The following is a 19,054-nucleotide window of genomic DNA, read 5'->3' as shown; positions in this document are numbered from 1 at the left end:
GACAAGCCATTTAAACTGAAACAGGCTTTCACGCAGGAGTCCAATCTTCATACTTATCTGCTAAGCAGCTATCACACTGCTGCTGTGACATAAGCAAATCACTGTCTTTCTTAATGAAGTGCTATACTCCAGAAGAGATAATATATTCACATTTAGGATGTCTTTAAATTTTACTAAGACTATATCAATGTAAATTTGCATTTAAAATAACAACGCTTTTTAATAAACAAGATTACAAATTAGCGAGCAGCTATTTGGCCTTTGGGTGGCTTCCATAGGGTGGAAATTTCCCTGTAAGACAACCTTATATTTGTCACAATATGTATTATGGTACTGCAGTCTTGTAGTTCTTCAGCACTTAGTAATGGAAATACCCGTTTTTACATGATTGACATTTGTAATCATATTTATACAGAGTACCTTTACTAGTTATATTGGGGTGGGAAAACTATAAGCACTTTGCTTGAGCTGTGCCGAAATACCCGCTACATTAGCAGCCACATAGGGTGCCCAACCCCTTACGTAAATATTTGCTTGGAAAATAAAGTGTGTGTTCCATGTTACTGACTCCATTCAACACTGTGGCAGGGATTAAAAAAAAAAAGAAAGGGATGCACACTATTACAAATGCAAAGAGTCATCAAATTTTGTCCAGTTTATTGTTAGGAATTCAAAACTGATACAAAACATGCCTCCTCTGCACACTAGTTTTTCCTTAAAAGTTTTCTGACAGTGTCAGGTAGATAAGAATTAAGAATGTATTTCAACTTTCAGAGTGAACCTTTTACAAAAGGTATTACATATAAGCTACCAACTTTGTGTAACGTATGGTTCCACACTCATTTTTAGACATAGTTTATCAAAAGAATCAGATCCTGCACTGATCTGCTGAAGTACAGGCTTAAAAATGTTTTAAGCCATTAATAACATCTTATGACCTTGTTGAGAAGTGTTCATAATCTGCATGATAATTCTGGGCAATGAAGAAAAGGCAGTAGAGTCCTAAAAGGGAGCCCCCAGGACTACATGGAATGTTCCCAGAGATATGATGCCAAATTGTGATGACCAAGATAAGAAAAACAGAAGATTTAAAGCTATGATTTGAGCTGTATCACTGCAAAATATCAAATAAGTATCACAGAATTTACAAAGATTGAAACTTGAGCAGATGTAGTTTCAATCAACGGAGACTTGAAATGTAAATCATATCTAAACATTTTGCAAGATAAATTCCTAATGCAGAAAAATTGATTTAAAGATTGCTCCTAGCTAATAGTACCTTTTATTTTATTGGACCCTAAATTGATCAGACAATACATAGCCCACGCTTTTGGACATTTATAATAAAAAAGATTTTATTTTTAATTGAAATAAATGCACCATCCTGCATTTAATGGCTGTAGCAAGCCATAAGCATCTTCCACGTTGTACCAATCATAACATTTGTTTGACCTTCACTGAGCAGTTACATAATGCACTCACGTTTGGTAAAGAGAAACTAAACTCAGGCTTCTCAATGCTTTTGCACTGTGTTTCTTGTTTATTGTACAGTTCCACAGTTAGACCAAAAGTTTGCAGTGTATGCAAATGTTGTAGTTAATTAATAGTACTGTTTAATCATCATCCCCTTCCTCCTCCTCTTCTTCCTCAAAGCTATCTTCAAAGCCCTCGCTGTCTTCCTGATCTTCATCACCCTCTATTGCTGTATCCCATTGTGGATGATTTTCTGGCACTGGTTTAGCTTCATGAACTTCCAGCTGCACAGAGTGGTTGGGCAGAGAGACAGAGAAAGAAGAAAAAAGGTGATTGAATGAGACACAACAAATACCAATCAGAAAAGCATGAAAAATGATCACCTGCTTCTTATATCACATAAAATTATAAACAAGTTGGTTTTGGGGAGTGCAGTGTGTTAGAATTTCTCATTCATTTTGTTTGTCTACATTCTGAAAAAGAATATTCTTTACTATCTGAATTCTGGGGGAAATCTCCAATGACAAAATCTCCAATGACAAAATATGTATATTTAAATACATATACAAACTTATCTGAGACTGGGTGACTAATAAAATGAACAGGTTTCAGAGTGGTAGCTGTGTTAGTCTATCAGCAAAAAGAACGAGGAGTATTTGTGGCACCTTAGAAACTAACAAATTTATTTGGGCATAAGCTTTCGTGGGCTAAAACTCACTTCATCAGATACATGCAGTGGAAAATAAATATATATTCACACAGAGAACATGAAAAAAATGGGTGTTGCCATACCAACTCTAATGAGACTAATCAATTAAGGTGGGCTGTTAGTAGCAGGAGAAAAAAAACTTTTGTAGTGATAATCAGGATGGACCATTACAAACAGTTGATAAGAAGGTGTGAGTAACAGCAGGGGAACGATGATCTTCCAGAAAACATCATCCTGGCCACTATGGATGTAGAAATCCTCTACATCAAGGGTTCTTAAACTGGGGGTCGTGACCCCTCAGGGGGTCGTGAGGTTATTACCTGGGGGGTTCCAAGCTGTCAGCCTCCATCCCAAACCCTGCTTTGCCTCCAGTATTTATAATGGTGTTAAATATATAAAAAAGTGTTTTTAATTTATTGGGGGGGAGGTCGCACTCAGAGGCTTGTGATGTGAAATGGGTCACCAGTACAAAAGTTTGAGAACCACTGCTCTACATCAACATTCCACACAAAGATGGGCTACAAGCCATCAGGAACAATATCCCCGAAAACGTCACGGCAAACCTGGCAGCTGAACTTTGTGAATTTGTCCTCACCCACAACTATTTCACATTTGGGGACAATGTATACCTTCAAGTCAGCGGCACTGCTGTGGGTACCTGCATGGCCACACAGTATGCCAACATTTTTATGGCTGACTTAGAACAACGATTCCTCAGCTCTCGTCCCCTTACGCCCCTACTCTACTTGCGCTACATTGATGACATCATCATCTGGACCCATGGAAAAGAAGCCCTTGAGGAACTCCACTATGATTTCAACAATTTCCATCCCACCATCAACCTTAGCCTGGATCAATCCACACAAGAAATCCACTTCCTGGACATTACAGTGCTCATAAGTGATGGTCACATAAACACTACCCTATACTGGAAAGCTACTGACTACTATACTTATCTACATGCCTCCAGCTTTCATCCAGACAACATCACATGATTGATTGTCTACAGCCAAGCTCTAATATACAACTGCATTTGCTCCAATCCCTCAGACAGAGACAAACACCTACAAAATCTCTATCAAGCATTCTTAAAACTACAATACCCACCAGCTGAAGTGAAGAAACAGATTGACACAGCCAGAAGAATACCCAGAAGTCACCAAGTACAGGACAGGCCCAACAATGAAAGTAACAGAACGCCACTAGCTGTCACCTTCAGCCCCCAGCTAAAACCTCTCCAGCGCATCATCAAGGATCTACAACCCATCCTGAAGGATGATCCCTCACACTCACAGATCTCGGGAGACAGGCCAGTCCTCGCTTACAGATAGCCCCCCAACCTGAAGAAAATGCTCACCAGCAACCACACAACAAAAACCACTAACGCAGGAACCTATTCTTGCAACAAAGCCTGTTGCCAACTCAGTCCATGTATCTATTCGAGGGACACCATCATAGGTGTCACATCAGCCACACTATCAGAGGCTCATTCACCTGCACATCTACATGATATATGCCATCATGTGCTAACAATGCTCCTCTGCCATGTATATTGGCCAAACCGGACAGTCTCTACGGAAAAGAATAAATGGACACAAATCAGACGTCAACAATTATAACATTAAAAAAACCAGTCGGAGAACACTTCAACCTCCCTGGTCACTCGAAAAAGTTGCAATTCTCCAACAAAAAAAACTTCAAAAATAGACTCCAACGAGAAATTGCAGAAATTGGAATTAATTTGCAAATTGGGCACCATTAAATTAGGCTTGAATAAAAACTGGGAGTGGATAGGTCATTACACAAAGTAAAAACCATTTCCCCAGGCTAATTTTCCCCCTACTGTTACTCACACCTTCTTGTCAACTGTTGGAAATGGGCCATCCTGATTATCACTACAAAAGTTTTTTTTCCTCCTGCTGATAACAGCCCACCTTAACTGATTAGTCTCATTAGAGTTGGTATGGCAACACCCATTTTTTCATGTTGTGTGTGTGTCTGTCTGTCTTCCTACTGTAGTTTCCACTGCATGCATCTGATGAAGTGGATTTTAGCCCACAAAAGTTTATGCCCAAATAAATTTGTTAGTCTCTAAGATGCCACAAGGACTCCTCGTTCTTTTTCATAAAATGAAATTGCTGTTTGTGACCACATGCCCGGTATTTCCTGAAAAAACTGGTTGTGATTCATAATGTTGTTTTAAATGTCAAAGAGAGTCTATATTAGCATTCCTATATCAGGCAAGTAATTTACACTAAAGGATTGTTCAGATTTGAAATCTTAATCCTTAGAACTGTTGACTCTAAACCTGAAAGACCGTGTTTTCATGCGGCCTCACTTCTGCCTAGCTATGTGCACATTAACATCGGTACTAGGTGATTTACAGCAAGAAATCTACTAGTGTTAAAATATCACCTTCAATGGTTTAACCTGGTCCAAACCCATAAACGAATCCGATCTTAAATAAACCATGTACTGGTAGTTTCCAGGTTTGCCTGGTGCAGGAAACTTCAGTTCTACCTAGAAAACATAATTAATTTCAAATGTTTTTTTATTCTGAGCAGACCTTCAAAGGATGTGTGTGAACAACTTATAATTGGCTTCTGTACTTTAACATGTAGTACATATCACAAAATAATAGTGATTTTCAGTTAAGTTACTTAAGGGTGCTACTTTGTCCACAAGCCACAGCATAGTAAAATACAGTCAAGAGATGCATGCTAATAGCCACAAATGGGTACCAAGAGAGGGGATATCTAAGCATAATAGCTGAAGCAAAGGATTAATTTTATCACTATATCACATTTTTACTATTTGTTGTCCTGGAAAAATGACCCTACATTTTTTTTTAAAATGTTTTAGAAAAAAAAGTTATTTTGTACTTCTGAAGATAAAAAAGGATAGTAAAATTAGAAATTAATAGTTAGTCTGTGGAAAGTATTTCATGTACCTTATCACTTGCTATATCATATTGCAGTTTAATTAGCAATATAGTTAAGTAAAAATGCAGAACTTATTTCTTGTATGCAGAGTGAAAGGATTAAACATTCAATAGGATGTTAAAAGGGAGGAATTAATACAATTCGAAGTGATGAAAGAAATTTTACAATTCTACTTTTAACAACTAAAAAGCAACTATCAATAATTGTAACGACAAGTAGATATTTCTGTGGCAGTGGGAATTTGCTCAGATGTCCCAGAAAAACAAAAAAGGTGAAGTGCTAAGAGTGAACACAGGGGGAGCTGAACTGCATATAATTGCTTAACTTGGATGATTTTTGCACTTACTACTTAGCTTTGCAGGGTTGGCTTTATGACCTGCGGGACCCAATTGGAATACTCGGCGGCGATCCGGGGCTTCGGCATCACTTCGGTGGCGGGGGGTCTGCTCCGGGTCTTCCGTGGCACTGAGGACCCTCCGCCGCCAAAATGCCGCTTAAGAACCCCAGAGAGGACCCCTCCACTGCCGAAATGCCGCTGAAGACCCCTGGAGTGGGACCCTTTAGGCATGAGTCCTGATTCGGGGGAATCGGCGTAAAGCTGGCCCTATAGCTTTGCCTTTGGTAGTATGGGCAAACAAACTTGAAAAATCTCATCTAAGTTTTATTTCCAATAATAAATAAAATCTAGTTGAAAGAACAAAGTTCTGTGAAATCTGTAGGATGAACTGATGTAAGCAATAAAAAAAAGCAAAAGACATCATTTTCAGAAATACTTTATAATGACTTAAATCATTGCTAGTTTAACCCATGTAGTATAACAAAGTAACAGAACATTCACATATCCTTTTCTGACCTTAGAAATCAGGTCAGCCCTAACACAGTAAACATCCCCACATGCTGTGTGAGATCAAAAACCACTCAGATGAAATTAAGTAATTTGTCTTACACTGATTCTTTTCATGTAACAGTTATTTTATAACACTATAGCCTTCCAAGAAGAATGTTCCAACTTTTAATTTTTCTACAGAAGTATAACATCAATAATATAACACTGTGGAATATCAACATTCAACACCAACTGCTTACTAATTCACTAAATATCTGTTTTACAGAGAAGTCATCAATGTTAGCTGTCCTACGGTTAAACAGTTTTATTCAAAAGCTGTCTATGCACATGAATCCTGCTGGCCATCAACTTTTCATGCCAGAATCAATCACAGGTCCTACTAGTCAAACTCTCCTTTTTCAACCTCAGTTTTGGAAAGAGAAGAAGCCAGAACGAAACTGCTCAAAAGTTATTCCTCTCCACGAAGTTTTACAGTAATGTAAGATCCTGGCCTACTTTTATCAGTCAGATGAAGACAAACTGTATCTAGTCTATCTCTACATAAGAAAAAAAGATTATGGAAACACAGCATTACAGTTCAGAATATGCTATGCAATTATATTAATATTTCATGTAAATCACTTCAAAGTATTTTATAAATATTTAAAATTAAGTGTTTGATATTCAAATCCATAAATACGTTACCTCTTCTCTATCTTTTAGTGTACACACATGATATGGCATAGATACTAATGTCAGATCCTTCCGATCTGCAATATACAGCCACCACCATTCTTGTTTTTCCTGTTAAAAAAATAATATGAAAGTAAGTAGAGGTAACATTTTGTAAGGCCTGGTATACCATAATAATTTATTACAGTGCAGACATAAATATAAGAATAAACTACCCTTATAAGAGTTAAAAACTTACAGTACATAATGCACATTGGAGAGGAAGAGGTTACTGATGCCTGGTCTACACTTAAAAATTACATTGACCTAGTTACATCGCTCAGAGCTATTAAAAATTTCACACCCTGAGTGCCACAGTTAGGTTGACTTAACCTCTAGGGTAGATAAGAATTCTTCTGGCAACCTAGCCACCGGCACTTGGAGAGGTGGATTAACTACATTGATGGAAAAACCCCTTCCATTGATGCAGAAAGAGTCTACTCTTTGGTGTTACAGAGGCACAGCTGCAGCGCCATAGCTATGCCGCTGTAGTGTAAACACAGAGCATACACAGCCCACTCAAGAGGCACTATACTAGAGAAAACAGAGGGGAAGGCATATAGTCTTTTCTGGTTATAAAACAAAATGGTTGGGAGAAACCAGAATGCCAGTTTCTGTACGCAATTTTTTTCCTCATTCATCTCAGTTTGGTGGTCTGGTAAACAGTTGCAATACAATATGCAACAAATTGAAATCTCTCTCTAGAGGAAGACTTAGACATATTGTTGCCTTATGCTTAATACATACTTTATATGAAAGTTGTTTCAGTGCTAATGAATGGTTGCTGGAGTGTTTCTACAGCTTTGAAGGAACTTTGCTGGTGGTCCACGTTGAAAGGCGGGGCTTAGGCTTGGAACCTCTAGCAACACTGGACTACCTCCATAGGTGGGAGACATTTTTTATTATTGATGTGTAGAATGTGAAATGATGTCTGGACTTCGCTGAAATACTTTCAACCTCAACTAGTATTTTACCTACGTTTTTTGCTTGCAGATATTTCAGAAGCCTACAGGATTGCAAAGTAATCAAGTAAATTGAAATTTAAGTTACAAAATTATAGTCGATTACAAGTTATCTTTTACTTTTTAAAGTGAGTAATTTAAGACTAGTAAATCACAGAAATCCCACTAAAACACACACGGGACAAATAGCAGAATCTATTTTTTAATACTACCAACAGAAATCCTGGATTCCTATCGCATTACTGAACACTAAGGCTGATTAGAACAAAATCTATTTTGCATTGATCAGCTCAAGGTGAGGGGAATGTGAAATTAACTTGACATATTAATTTTCCATTTTTACAGCATATCAATCAGTGGGAAAGCATCTGCATCTCCACTCGGTAGTAGCACGGCTTTGTGTGTTTTGTGGGCCACTCACTGAAGACAGGACATGCAGGAACTTATCCATAAACTGATTTTTAAAGGTTTAGATTGTTGATATAAGTTTAAAAAAAATACTAAATTTTTATTACGTTTCCTATGTGCATGTTGTCACATGCGGATATTGAGGACAGATTGATTTTTTATTTTAATAATTAAAATTCAAGATCAGATTACTATTTTTAAATAATTTTCAACAGGGAAGAAGGATCCTATGCAGAAGAAATTTGCACTTAAGTATATGAGAGTCAGTGGCAGCTATGCAGCAATGGATAACTAAAGTGCGAGCCAAGTATGCACTATGAATTATGATAAACACAGTAGAGACGAGCAAAAATTTTCATCCAGAATTATTCATTGACCAATGCAGGTTTGGGTCAACCAAAATATTTTGAGAATGTATGTCAATTTTGATTAGCTGAAAAGTCAGGAAATAAAATGAAATGTTTTGATTTTTCAGGCTAGATTGACAAGGGACTTCAGCACCATTCACAAAACACAGGAGAAGGGAGAGGTCCCCCCTTATGACCAATAGCCCAATGGTTAGAGAGCTCTTCTGGGATGCAGAACTCCCAGGTTCAAATACTCACTCTATTTGATGCGGAACAAGGACTTGAATTTGGGTATCCCACCTCCCAGGAGAGTACTCTAACCACTGAGTTATGGGGTACTCTAGGGGTGGCTCACTCTCAGTAACTCCTGTTGAAGCTGTTCTATCTTGTAGGAAATACTTTATATACAATAGTCCAGAAAGAGCAAGAATGACTCTGTAGGCTTAGGGCACTCACATGTGAGCAGCAAGAGTTGGATTCCAATCCCTACTCCAATGAATATTTTAGGTATTGCATTGTAATACTGTGTTCAAATATTTATGGAGGTGGCCAATTACCATCCTGACCTTTTACATGTTGTACCTCTTACCCTTACATTCTAACATACAGTTGAGCAATAGATATAGTTGTTAGGGCATGGATTATGCCACAAAGTTGGTGTTAAAAACAATTTTAGACAATGGTAACAGGTAAAAAACCAGGAGACATTCATTGCTATAACTTTCACAGGGGTCGACAGATACAACTCCTTGTAATTAAACATGCAATCCTAATTTGGTATTGTCACACAGGGATAATCTTGCAGGAGAGGTGTCACTTTCCTATTCTTTCCAAACTGATTATTGGTTAGACTCGACAGTGTATGTCTACTTGAACCTGGCAGGCTACTGTGCAGTGGGCAAAATGCCTTTTAACAGATGGGTACAAGTGCAGGCATGCCAGGGAACCAGTATGTTAATGGAGCTGGAATACTGGGGCATAATTCTAGCTAAAAATGTCAAAGCCACAATCTGTGCAGTTTTTGGATCTATGATTGAGGGAACAGAAGAGATTTATTTATTTAGGAATATGTATAAAGTGAAGATACAGGCCTGGCAAACAAAATTAATTAGCTGCCCAAGAAGTTTGTAAAAGTAGAGTTAAGTTTGCTCAGTGCTAACTCATGAGCTTTTAGAATGTTGCGTTCAGTCACGCTCAAACCTCTGAAAACCAGGAAATACAGAGTTAAAATATATGCCACCCACACAAAGTAACCTTAACTCTTTCCCTTGAGCTGGCAATAACAACTGGGAATTGTTCAGTAAAGGTAGTGCCATAAGTAGCACATGAAGGACTACGAGGTGTCATTGTTTGCATGAAACTTCAGATTTGATTTGCAGCATTTATCTGCACACACTCCAGCTACATTCACTGTGTTAGATGCAGCTGCACTGAATAGTGGATGGATTAGTTGGAGTTGGAAGACTTGTAACTGTGATATGAGGAGAGGTGTATGTGTACCTCAAGGGATCATGTATGCCAATGTTCTGTTGTGTAGGTGAGCCAGTAGCAGTGCACCGGGGTCTTCTCATCATGGGGATTTCAGCAGTCCAATGGCACACATGACTGCAATCTGTGAACAGTGAGTGGGGTAAGTGAAAGCAATGTCTCGGACGGAATACTCCTGGCAATGGTGAAGGGGTGGTAACATTTAGCAACTTTGGAGTGATTTGTGCAGGCTCAGGGTTTGAGTTTAGATAGCTCCTGTTCACTAAGCCTTGCTCTAACACAAGTTTTGTTTTGTGCTCAGTACCCAGTGCAGTCTATATCCGCAGTATTTGTAGCAATTGTAAGAGTAGGGTACTAGTATGTGCTATTGATGTGTCGGGGCATCACCGGAAGAGAGCAGAGTTAATGTTGTGTTATGGAGATAGTGTGTATCGTTACTCTTCATTTGCTGGTTTTCAGAGATTTGAGCGTAGGTAACTTGATGTTCTGAAACAGCACTTGACATCACTGCACAACCTTAAGTCTGAATTAAACTTTTTGGGCAGTTAATTTCCTATTTTTATTAAAAATAACTTCTCAGTACCCCTATGTTTTAAAGCTCAGTTCTCCTCATTCCACTACCACTGGCTCCTTGGAAATGATTATATAGGACACAAAAGACATTGTCTGCATGTTAGTGACTTCAATGCCCATGAATCATCTCATCTCTCTGCCAACCCAGACAGCCCAGTCCTCCCTTCCCAGCAATGGAGGAGCAGGCATCAACAGGGGCCCCAAAGGTTGAGGAACTGGGCAGAAGATAAAGAAACAGTGCAGCCACTGTCATGGAGTCAGTGGGGGTGTAAGAGGGGACAGTAATGGTTCGGACGCATACCTGTAGGATGCAGAACTGAAGCCCCCCTACATCCTATACTGTACAACTCTGACCATGTTCCTTTCCTCCCCACACTATCCTGCAGTGCTCTGACCTCCATTTCCCCCTTAGAAGCATAAGCATTGAGGGGGAAAGGTGACCCTGAAGTTCCTTCCCCACTGATGGGGGCAGCAAGAGGATCAAGGGGAGTTCTGAGTTCCTTCCACTGAACAGAAAGCAGTACAGGGAAGGGGAGCCACTGGTGGAACGGGAATTGTTGGGTGATGCAGGACAAGTGGGGTATAACTGTAGGAGAGTATGGTGCGAGTGGAAGAGGGTGCAGATAGCTCCATTTCTTTCCCCTCCATGTATGTCACAGGAGGAGAAGGTGCTATAAAGAAAAGTATAATGAACTGTATTAGACAAATGGATATTAAACAACATTAGAGAAGTATATGTATATTTAATTGTGTTATAAGAAAGTGTAAAATGGAATTATTAAGAACATAAGAACGGTCGTACCGGGTCAGACCAAAGGTCCATCTAGCCCAGTATCTATCTACCGATAGTGGCCAATGTCAGGTGCCCCAGAGGAAGTGAAGCTAACAGGCAAAGATCAAGTGATCTCTCTCCTGCCATCCATCTCCATCCTCTGATGAACAGAGGCTAGGGACACCATTCTTTACCCTTCTTGGCTAATAGCCATTTATGGACTTAGCCACAATGAATTTATCCAGTTCCCTTTTAAATATTGTTATAGTCCCAGTCTTCACAACCTCCTCAGGTAAGGAGTTCCACAAGTCGACTGTGCGCTGTGTGAAGAAGAACTTCCTTTTATTTGTTTTAAACCTGCTACCTATTAATTTCATTTGGTGACCCCTAATTCTTGTATTATGGGAATAAATAAATAACTTTTCCTCATCCACTTTCTCTACATCACTCATGTTTTTATATACCTCTATCATATCCCCCCCTTAGTCTCCTCTTTCCCAAGCTGAAGAGGCCTAGCTTCTTTAATCTTTCCTCGTATGGGACCCTCTCCAAACCCCCTGCTCTTTTTTGAACCTTTTCTAGTGCTAGAATATCTTTTTTGAGGTGAGGAGACCACATCTGTACACAGTATTCAAGATGTGGGCGTACCATGGATTTATATAAGGGCAATAAGATATTCTCTGTCATATTCTCTATCCCCTTTTTAATGATTCCTAACATCCTGTTCGCTTTTTTGACCGCCTCTGCACATTGCATGGACATCTTCAGAGAACTATCCATGATGACACCAAGATCTTTTTCCTGACTCGTTGTAGCTAAATTAGTCCCCATCATATTGTACGTATAGTTGGGGTTATTTTTTCCAATGTGCATTACTTTACATTTATCCACATTAAATTTCATTTGCCATTTTGTTGCCCAATCACTTAGTTTTGTGAGAACTTTCTGAAGTTCTTCACAGTCTGCTTTGGTCTTAACTATCTTGAGCAGTTTAGTATCATCTGCAAACTTTGCCACCTTACTGTTTACCACTTTCTCCAGACCATTTATGAATAAGTTGAATAGGATTGGTCCTAGGACTGACCCTTGGGGAACACCACTAGTTACCCCTCTCCATTCTGAGAATTTACCATTAATTCCTACTCTTTGTTCCCTGTCTTTTAGCCAGTTCTCAATCCATGAAAGGACCTTCCCTTTTATCCCATGACAGCTTAATTTACGTAAGAGCCTTTGGTGAGGGACCTTGTCAAAGGCTTTCTGGAAATCTAAGTACATTATGTCCACTGGATCCCCCTTGTCCAAATGTTTGTTGACCCCTTCAAAGAACTATAATAGATTAGTAAGATACGATTTCCCATTACAGAAACCATGTTGACTGTTGCTCAATAGTTTATGTTTTTCTATGTGCCTGACAATTTTATTCTTAACTATTGTTTCGACTAATTTGCCCGGTACCGACATTAGACATACCGGTCTGTAATTGCCGGGATCACCTCTAGAGCCCTTTTTAAATACTGGCGTCACATTAGCTAACTTCCAGTCGTTGGGCACTGAAGCCGATTTAAAGGACAGGTTAAAAACCTTAGTTAATAGTTCCGCAACTTCACATTTGAGTTCTTTCAGAACTCTTGGGTGAACGCTATCTGGTCCCGGTGACTTGTTAATGTTGGGTTTATCAATTAATTCCAAAACCTCCTCTAGTGACACTTCAATCTGTGACAGTTCCTCAGATTTGTCACCTACCTATTCTGCTTTCTGTATGTGACTTCTTGACAGCTTTCAAAGGTTGGAAAAAAATGAAAAAGTTGTTTTGTGTCTTATCTACAGCAGATATGATATGTGTGGATAACAGGATGAAGCAAACCATACAATGTGTAATTTACTAGCAAGACAGAGTAGGGAGGATAAACACTGACTGGGCAGAACTAACCAGCAACTCCAAGGCCATAAAAAGCAAATAAACAACAAGATAACTGTTGTATGAAATAATGAATACATGGAAACAATGTTTAAAAAAATAGACATGAGGTATCAATTGGAGTTTTAGCAGAATAAGTAAAAAGGTATTAAAATAGATTTTAAATGAAAAGTTTATAACTGAGGTAGTTTTGATAATTTGAACCTGTGCAATGTTACGAGACAATGTATAAATGGTGTGCATTTAATAAATGGGGTGGAGCAACACAGGACTTACAACAAACTGGACCAGCATGGATCTAATGATGACAGAAAGCCTACCTACGCCCCGGGACTGGATAACTGATCTTTATGCTATCCACATCTAACTGCTTTATGCTTAATTAATTGTCCTAAATTTTTCTTATTAAAAAGCTTTAAAATCAGCTAAGCTTGGTAACTGGCATGGAGAGTGCTTTTAACCCAACAATACCCAATTTCCCATCTTATGGTTCTGCTGTGTCAACACTTTTGAGCTCCTTAAGACCAAATGGTTCCTTTGATGATGATCCCTTATTTGTTAAGGAATCATAGAAAGTTATGTTTTTGGAAACCCAGTTCTTTGTTCAAATTCTACTCACTGAAACTGGGTTTTCAAAAACAGTGTTGGGATGATCCCTTACACTAATAAGGTTTTGCCTAGCGGTGTGCTGGGCCCTCAGTAGTTGTGCCAGAGCACAGCCCTAAGTGACAAAGGGGCAGACACTGCACCACGTCAACCCTACTTCCGTTGCCTGCACTGCTCTGATACCTCTGTCACTGCTCCACTCCCTCAACCTCCCATATTCCCTAGTTCTGCACCAAAAAAGTTGAGAATCTGAAAATGTTATGAGCACATCAGGGGGGCTGTGTACAGTTAACTCCTTGACCAGATGATTCAGTGACTTGCTTCCTCTAATCACATTCAGTCCCATTGAGTCATGATTACACTACCTTAACTTCTTACTAATATCTTTCGTTTTCCCTCTACTTAATGTGAATTGCTTTCACAATACTTCTAAATCAGACTCCCTGCGGATTTTAGAGCACTTTCAAATATTGGCTCTTAACCCAGAAACTTTAGTCTTTGGGCAAAACTTCCAGAAGGAGCCTCTTCAGAATGAAGGCAGAGAACTAATGCGCACAACACAGATTCTCTCAGAACTGCCAATGGTAAGGCCTAAGCTCACAGTGCATGTGTGTTGCTTAGGTAGATGCTCAGCATCTCATCTTGAGCTACCCAGTTAGAGTGAACAAAGGCTGACTGCAAACCCTCCAGCTTGCAACAAGCTCTAGCCTTGCTACACATGCATGTTTCACTCTTTGGCTTGTCAGTATGGCTCCAGTTGACCTGTCTAAAGTTAACCTGCAATAGCTTCCGAATCATTGCTTCCCAAAAGAGGCAGTGGGGGCCACACACTAACTGAGGTCAATTCTGAGCAGGTGAGATCAGTTTGGGGAGGATTACAGTCAGTCAATCAGCCTCACCTGTACAGAACAAAACCCCTTTAGAATCGCCAGGAGATTGTTGTAAACATCTAACTTTAAAGTGGCTTTATCTTAGAGATCCTGTTGCTCAGACAAACCCAAATTGGACCACTAATGCTAGCCTATACTCCCATAATGCACAGTAAATTTCTACATAATCTGAAGCAGCATAGGGATTTTAGACTATTTAGGATAGCCACTTACTGTTTGAAAGATGACTATCAACCTTAACGACAGCAGAACTGCTGCTCTGCTATACCACTCCACAGAGAGAATGGTGAATGAGAAAAGGGGTATAAGTCACCATCCAAGAAGAGCTTTCTGCAATAGACTTTGACAGATATGATTTTGTGATCAATTTATATGCAACAGTTCAGTTGGAGGAGAACAAAAGTTAATTGTGGAAGTTTTATATCATTTCTGCTCAACAAGGACTTGACAGTTCACACACTGAAGTTTGAGAATCCAGTGAAAAATTCAGTTTTAAAAAAAAAGTTATACTGGAAATAGCTTTTTTTTTTATATAAAGACAAATCTCAAGAAAATCAGCAATTTTGCTCTGTATAAATTAGCAATTTTAAAATTAGAATTTTAACTTTAAAGCAGTATATAAATTCTAAACTATTAAGTTATATACTTTGGTTGTATTACTTCCCATTTGTCACAGCTCTAATCAAGTTCACTATTGCTGACCTCAGGAAAGTAAAGACTGTAAACAGGATGTGTTATCTTTGATTTGGTTTCCAGAAGAGCCCGCTCCTTTCGTTGTATACTTTGCTGTAATTCTTGCCACTCCTGTTGAAGACAACAAGGATTTAAAGAGTTACTTTAGTCATCTCTTCTCCTATTAAAAATGAAATCCCAGCACATCAAGAACAGCACACAGACAGTATGGTAAATGCCTGTGCTAAACTTCATATTGTACAAAAAACAAGCAAGTGTAGACAGGGTTCAAAGTCTAAAGCCTGATACTTAAAAAATCAAATGGCAGCAAAATACATGAGACTAGCCATATGGACACTTCTGAAAATGTGCTCGCTCCTTGTAAAAATCTGCAAGGCCACTACATTATTCTCCTTCAAATCACTCTTCAGAACTTACTTTTTCTATGTTGCCTACAAAATACTAATCAATGGCTAAGCAGTTGGTTGGCCACGACCATTGTTCAAGACACTTAATTATCTCACTACTACCTTGTGCTGACGCTGTTTGTTGCATCCAACCGTTCTCTCTTATCTTATACTTAGACTGTAAGATCTCTGGAGAAGGGGCTACTATTTTGTTGTGTGAGACCCTAGCACAGCCACCTCTTGGAGCCAATACAACCCATATTCACGATAATTGTAACTTATATACATACATATACTTCTCCCACTGCTATGTGTGTGTAGAATGCATTGTACAATGCACAATAGTTACTGTGTGTCAAGGATTTAAAATTTAAGGGGAGGTTTTATACTAAAATCTGATAGCATCAGAGTTGATTAACTGTCAAATTAAGTTGAAAAACATTAGTACATTCTTCTGCTAAAGTTGAAGTTTTCATTTCTCTTGCCCTGTAATTTTAAAATTTCTCTCTTTCCTTTCTGTAAGGGAACACAGCACTAAGGGACATGCATCATGGCAAGCCTCACACTGGAAGGTGAAGGCTTGATAGGATTTTCTCCTGAGAGCCGATGCTACTACTTCATCCTTGTGTTGTTCAGCCTGAGGTGGTTGCTAAAGAGATACAAATGTGTTTTCCCCACAACTCCAGAGGCAGAATCACCCTTCACCACAAAGTGAGACTTACAGCTTCATCATCTTTGTTTTGTTTCTCATCTTGTTCTCTGTCGGAGTCTCTTTCACTTCCATCATCTCTTTCACTTTGAGAGTCCCTGTTAGTGTCTTCTTCATCAGACTCACTTCCTTTATCAGAAAGTTCTTCCTCTTCCTCCCTTATTACAACTTCCTAAACAAAAACAAAATGATCTGTTATTCCCATGGGCAGCATTCCAGTGCTCCAAGTCCGAAGGCCATGGGCTCTTAAGACTCACTTGAGGACTAGTAGCTAATATGTGACACTGCAGTGCCATGTGGGTACTGCATTGTTTCAGATAGGGTTCTTTGAACGAAATGTAAAACAGATTTCAAGACCATTTCTGGCTGATATAAAGGGGGAATTAACATCCTAAAGTACTAAAAGAGTTGTGATGTCAGAGACAGCAATACTGAAAGACTTAATAGCAGGGATATTTGTCCACTATTTAGAAACTACCAATTTTTAGTTCACTATTGTGAGTCCCCAATTATATACACTTTTCATTACTAATATGTGAAGTGCTCTAAAAATCCAGTTCTGTATTCACGTTATTGGGCGGTTAACCCCTTTAAGGGGAGTTAGGGCCCAGTCTACCCATGATGGGCGTAAGGAGAACGAGCCCATCTCAGCCCACCTGTAAATAATTTATTGCTTAAATGGCTGGTTGGCATCTAACTGGCTAACAAGCACATGGACCTGATAAAAGGTTACCAGCACTCAAATGTTCCTAAGGGAGAAGAGCTCCCATGGAACAGAGCAAGAGAATTCCCATGATAAGGAATTTAGGGAGGAACTTCCCACATAACTGTAGGGGGCTCAGCCTGCAAGGAGCTTCGCACTGCCTGGAGAAGAGCTGTAGTCAGGAAGGCCCTGCAGGGGCCCTGGCTACATTAAAGGAAACACGACTGAAAGTGCCTTGCAGATTAAGTGCCTGAGAGTGGGATGAATAGACTCAGGCAGGACTGAAACTCAGATGAAATATACCATCCAGGTAAGAAGCCCAGGTAAAGGACTTACTTGAATTTATTACGTTTTCCATTAATAAGTGATTCCCTCTAAAAGGGACATTGTTTGATACATAAAAGCCTTGCTAATTTTATTGATAACCTAATCAGGCGCATCCACAGCAAAGCACATGGCCACAAGGGGGCAAGCAGGGACAGCACACACCTTTTACATAGCAATATATCATTTGAAAGAGAACCATCTCTTCTCCTTCCCTGTATCTTCTTCAACATTAATGTCACGGTCTAATTGAATTTCTCTAAGAATTGGTGTCTCAGTCATGTTTGTCATTCCCATAGTATTTGGGCTAATCTTTTTTAACTGTTAAACAAAAATACCTTTCATCCATACGCTCCCAATTCACTAACAAAGCCCAGGAAGAAGCAAATCAAACCAGAGCAGAGAGAGAGTTACTCCTTACACACCTCTCTAACATGTTCATAAAAACACTGTTGTGGGGGCTTCAATTTGGGAAACACATACAGGTCTCATGCAGTAAGTACCAAAACACCATTGGAGTTTCTAAAAGTCAGATAATTTTTTAACACAAAAATTATTGCACCCAACATGAGGTAACTATTGTGAACCTCACTGTGGCAATTATAGATGAACTAGTCATTGAACTGGAAGTTGGTAGTTGCCTTGGGATCAGTGATTGTTTACCCATATTGAACTAACCAGATCATGGAGAACAGTCCCAACCAGTAAAATACACACAACATAGTGCTTCAAAAAGGGGTAATTTTCCAAAGAAGAAGAAAAGTAAGAGTAGAATTGATTGGGAGGAAAAAGGTGAATGAAAACTGGGAGTTCTTTAGGAAGACTTTGGTCAGATGGCCAAAAAGCAACCATTCTACAATCAAGAAAGACTTTGCATAAAGTCCATCCTGGTACAATGAGTAAGCGAAGGCAGCAATTTAATATATAAAACAAATGCAAAAAAGGGATGTTGATAGCAATTGGTATAAATTAAAAGTTACGGAATTGTAGACACTGATAAAGGAAACTAATGACATCAAGAAAAAAAAATCCAAGTCATGAAGGGCTAAGGACAGTAAAAACAAAATTCCTTAAGTATATTAGGAACAAAAGAAAACCTAACAATGGCCCATTACTCGGGAGACATGGTAAAATAGTTAATGATGCTGACAGATGGAAGAATTCAATAAAGACTTCTGCTCTGTATTTGGAAAGAAGTGAGATGATGTACATTCCAGTCCCATAGTAACTAAACAGGATGTTATTTAACATTTGCCAAGAATAAATATTTTTAAAATCAGCAGACCTGGACAACTTGCACCCAATTGTCTTAAAGGAGTTGGCTGTATAGATCTCTGGCTTGTTGATGTTAATTTTTAATACATTTTGGAATGCCAGGGAAATGTCAGAAGACTTGAAGAGTGCTAGCGTGACAATAATCAGAAGATGGGAAGCAGGATGACCCAGGTAATTATAGGCCAGTTAGTCTGACATCAATCCAGGGAAAGTAATGGAAAAGCTGAAATGGGATTCTATTAAAGAATTAAAGGATGGAAATATAATTAATGCTGGTCAACAAGGCTTTATGGAAAACAGGTCTTGTCAAACAAACCT

The 19,054-nt window shown here is 39.0% G+C and overlaps 1 protein-coding gene across 1 annotated transcript in view; it reads right to left on the bottom strand.

Moving 5' to 3' along the window:
- Nucleotides 1-640: 640 nt before the first annotated feature.
- The window catches only part of SEC63 (SEC63 homolog, protein translocation regulator), a 110,002-nt gene continuing 91,588 nt past the window's right edge, over nucleotides 641-19,054 (bottom strand). The window contains exons 17-21 of the mRNA XM_050951376.1: nucleotides 16,448-16,606; nucleotides 15,349-15,450; nucleotides 6,656-6,754; nucleotides 4,598-4,702; nucleotides 641-1,757 (exon numbers count right to left, since the gene is read on the bottom strand). Of these exons, the coding sequence (XP_050807333.1) occupies nucleotides 1,614-1,757; nucleotides 4,598-4,702; nucleotides 6,656-6,754; nucleotides 15,349-15,450; nucleotides 16,448-16,606 (609 nt within the window). The 3' untranslated portion in view covers nucleotides 641-1,613. The remainder of the gene's footprint in view (nucleotides 1,758-4,597; nucleotides 4,703-6,655; nucleotides 6,755-15,348; nucleotides 15,451-16,447; nucleotides 16,607-19,054) is intronic.

The sequence above is a fragment of the Gopherus flavomarginatus genome, chromosome 4 (genome assembly GCF_025201925.1).
Source record: "Gopherus flavomarginatus isolate rGopFla2 chromosome 4, rGopFla2.mat.asm, whole genome shotgun sequence".
Lineage (NCBI taxonomy): Eukaryota > Metazoa > Chordata > Testudines > Testudinidae > Gopherus > Gopherus flavomarginatus.
The sequence above is the reverse complement of the archived record's forward strand: the minus strand, read 5'-3'. Positions and strand labels throughout refer to the sequence as shown.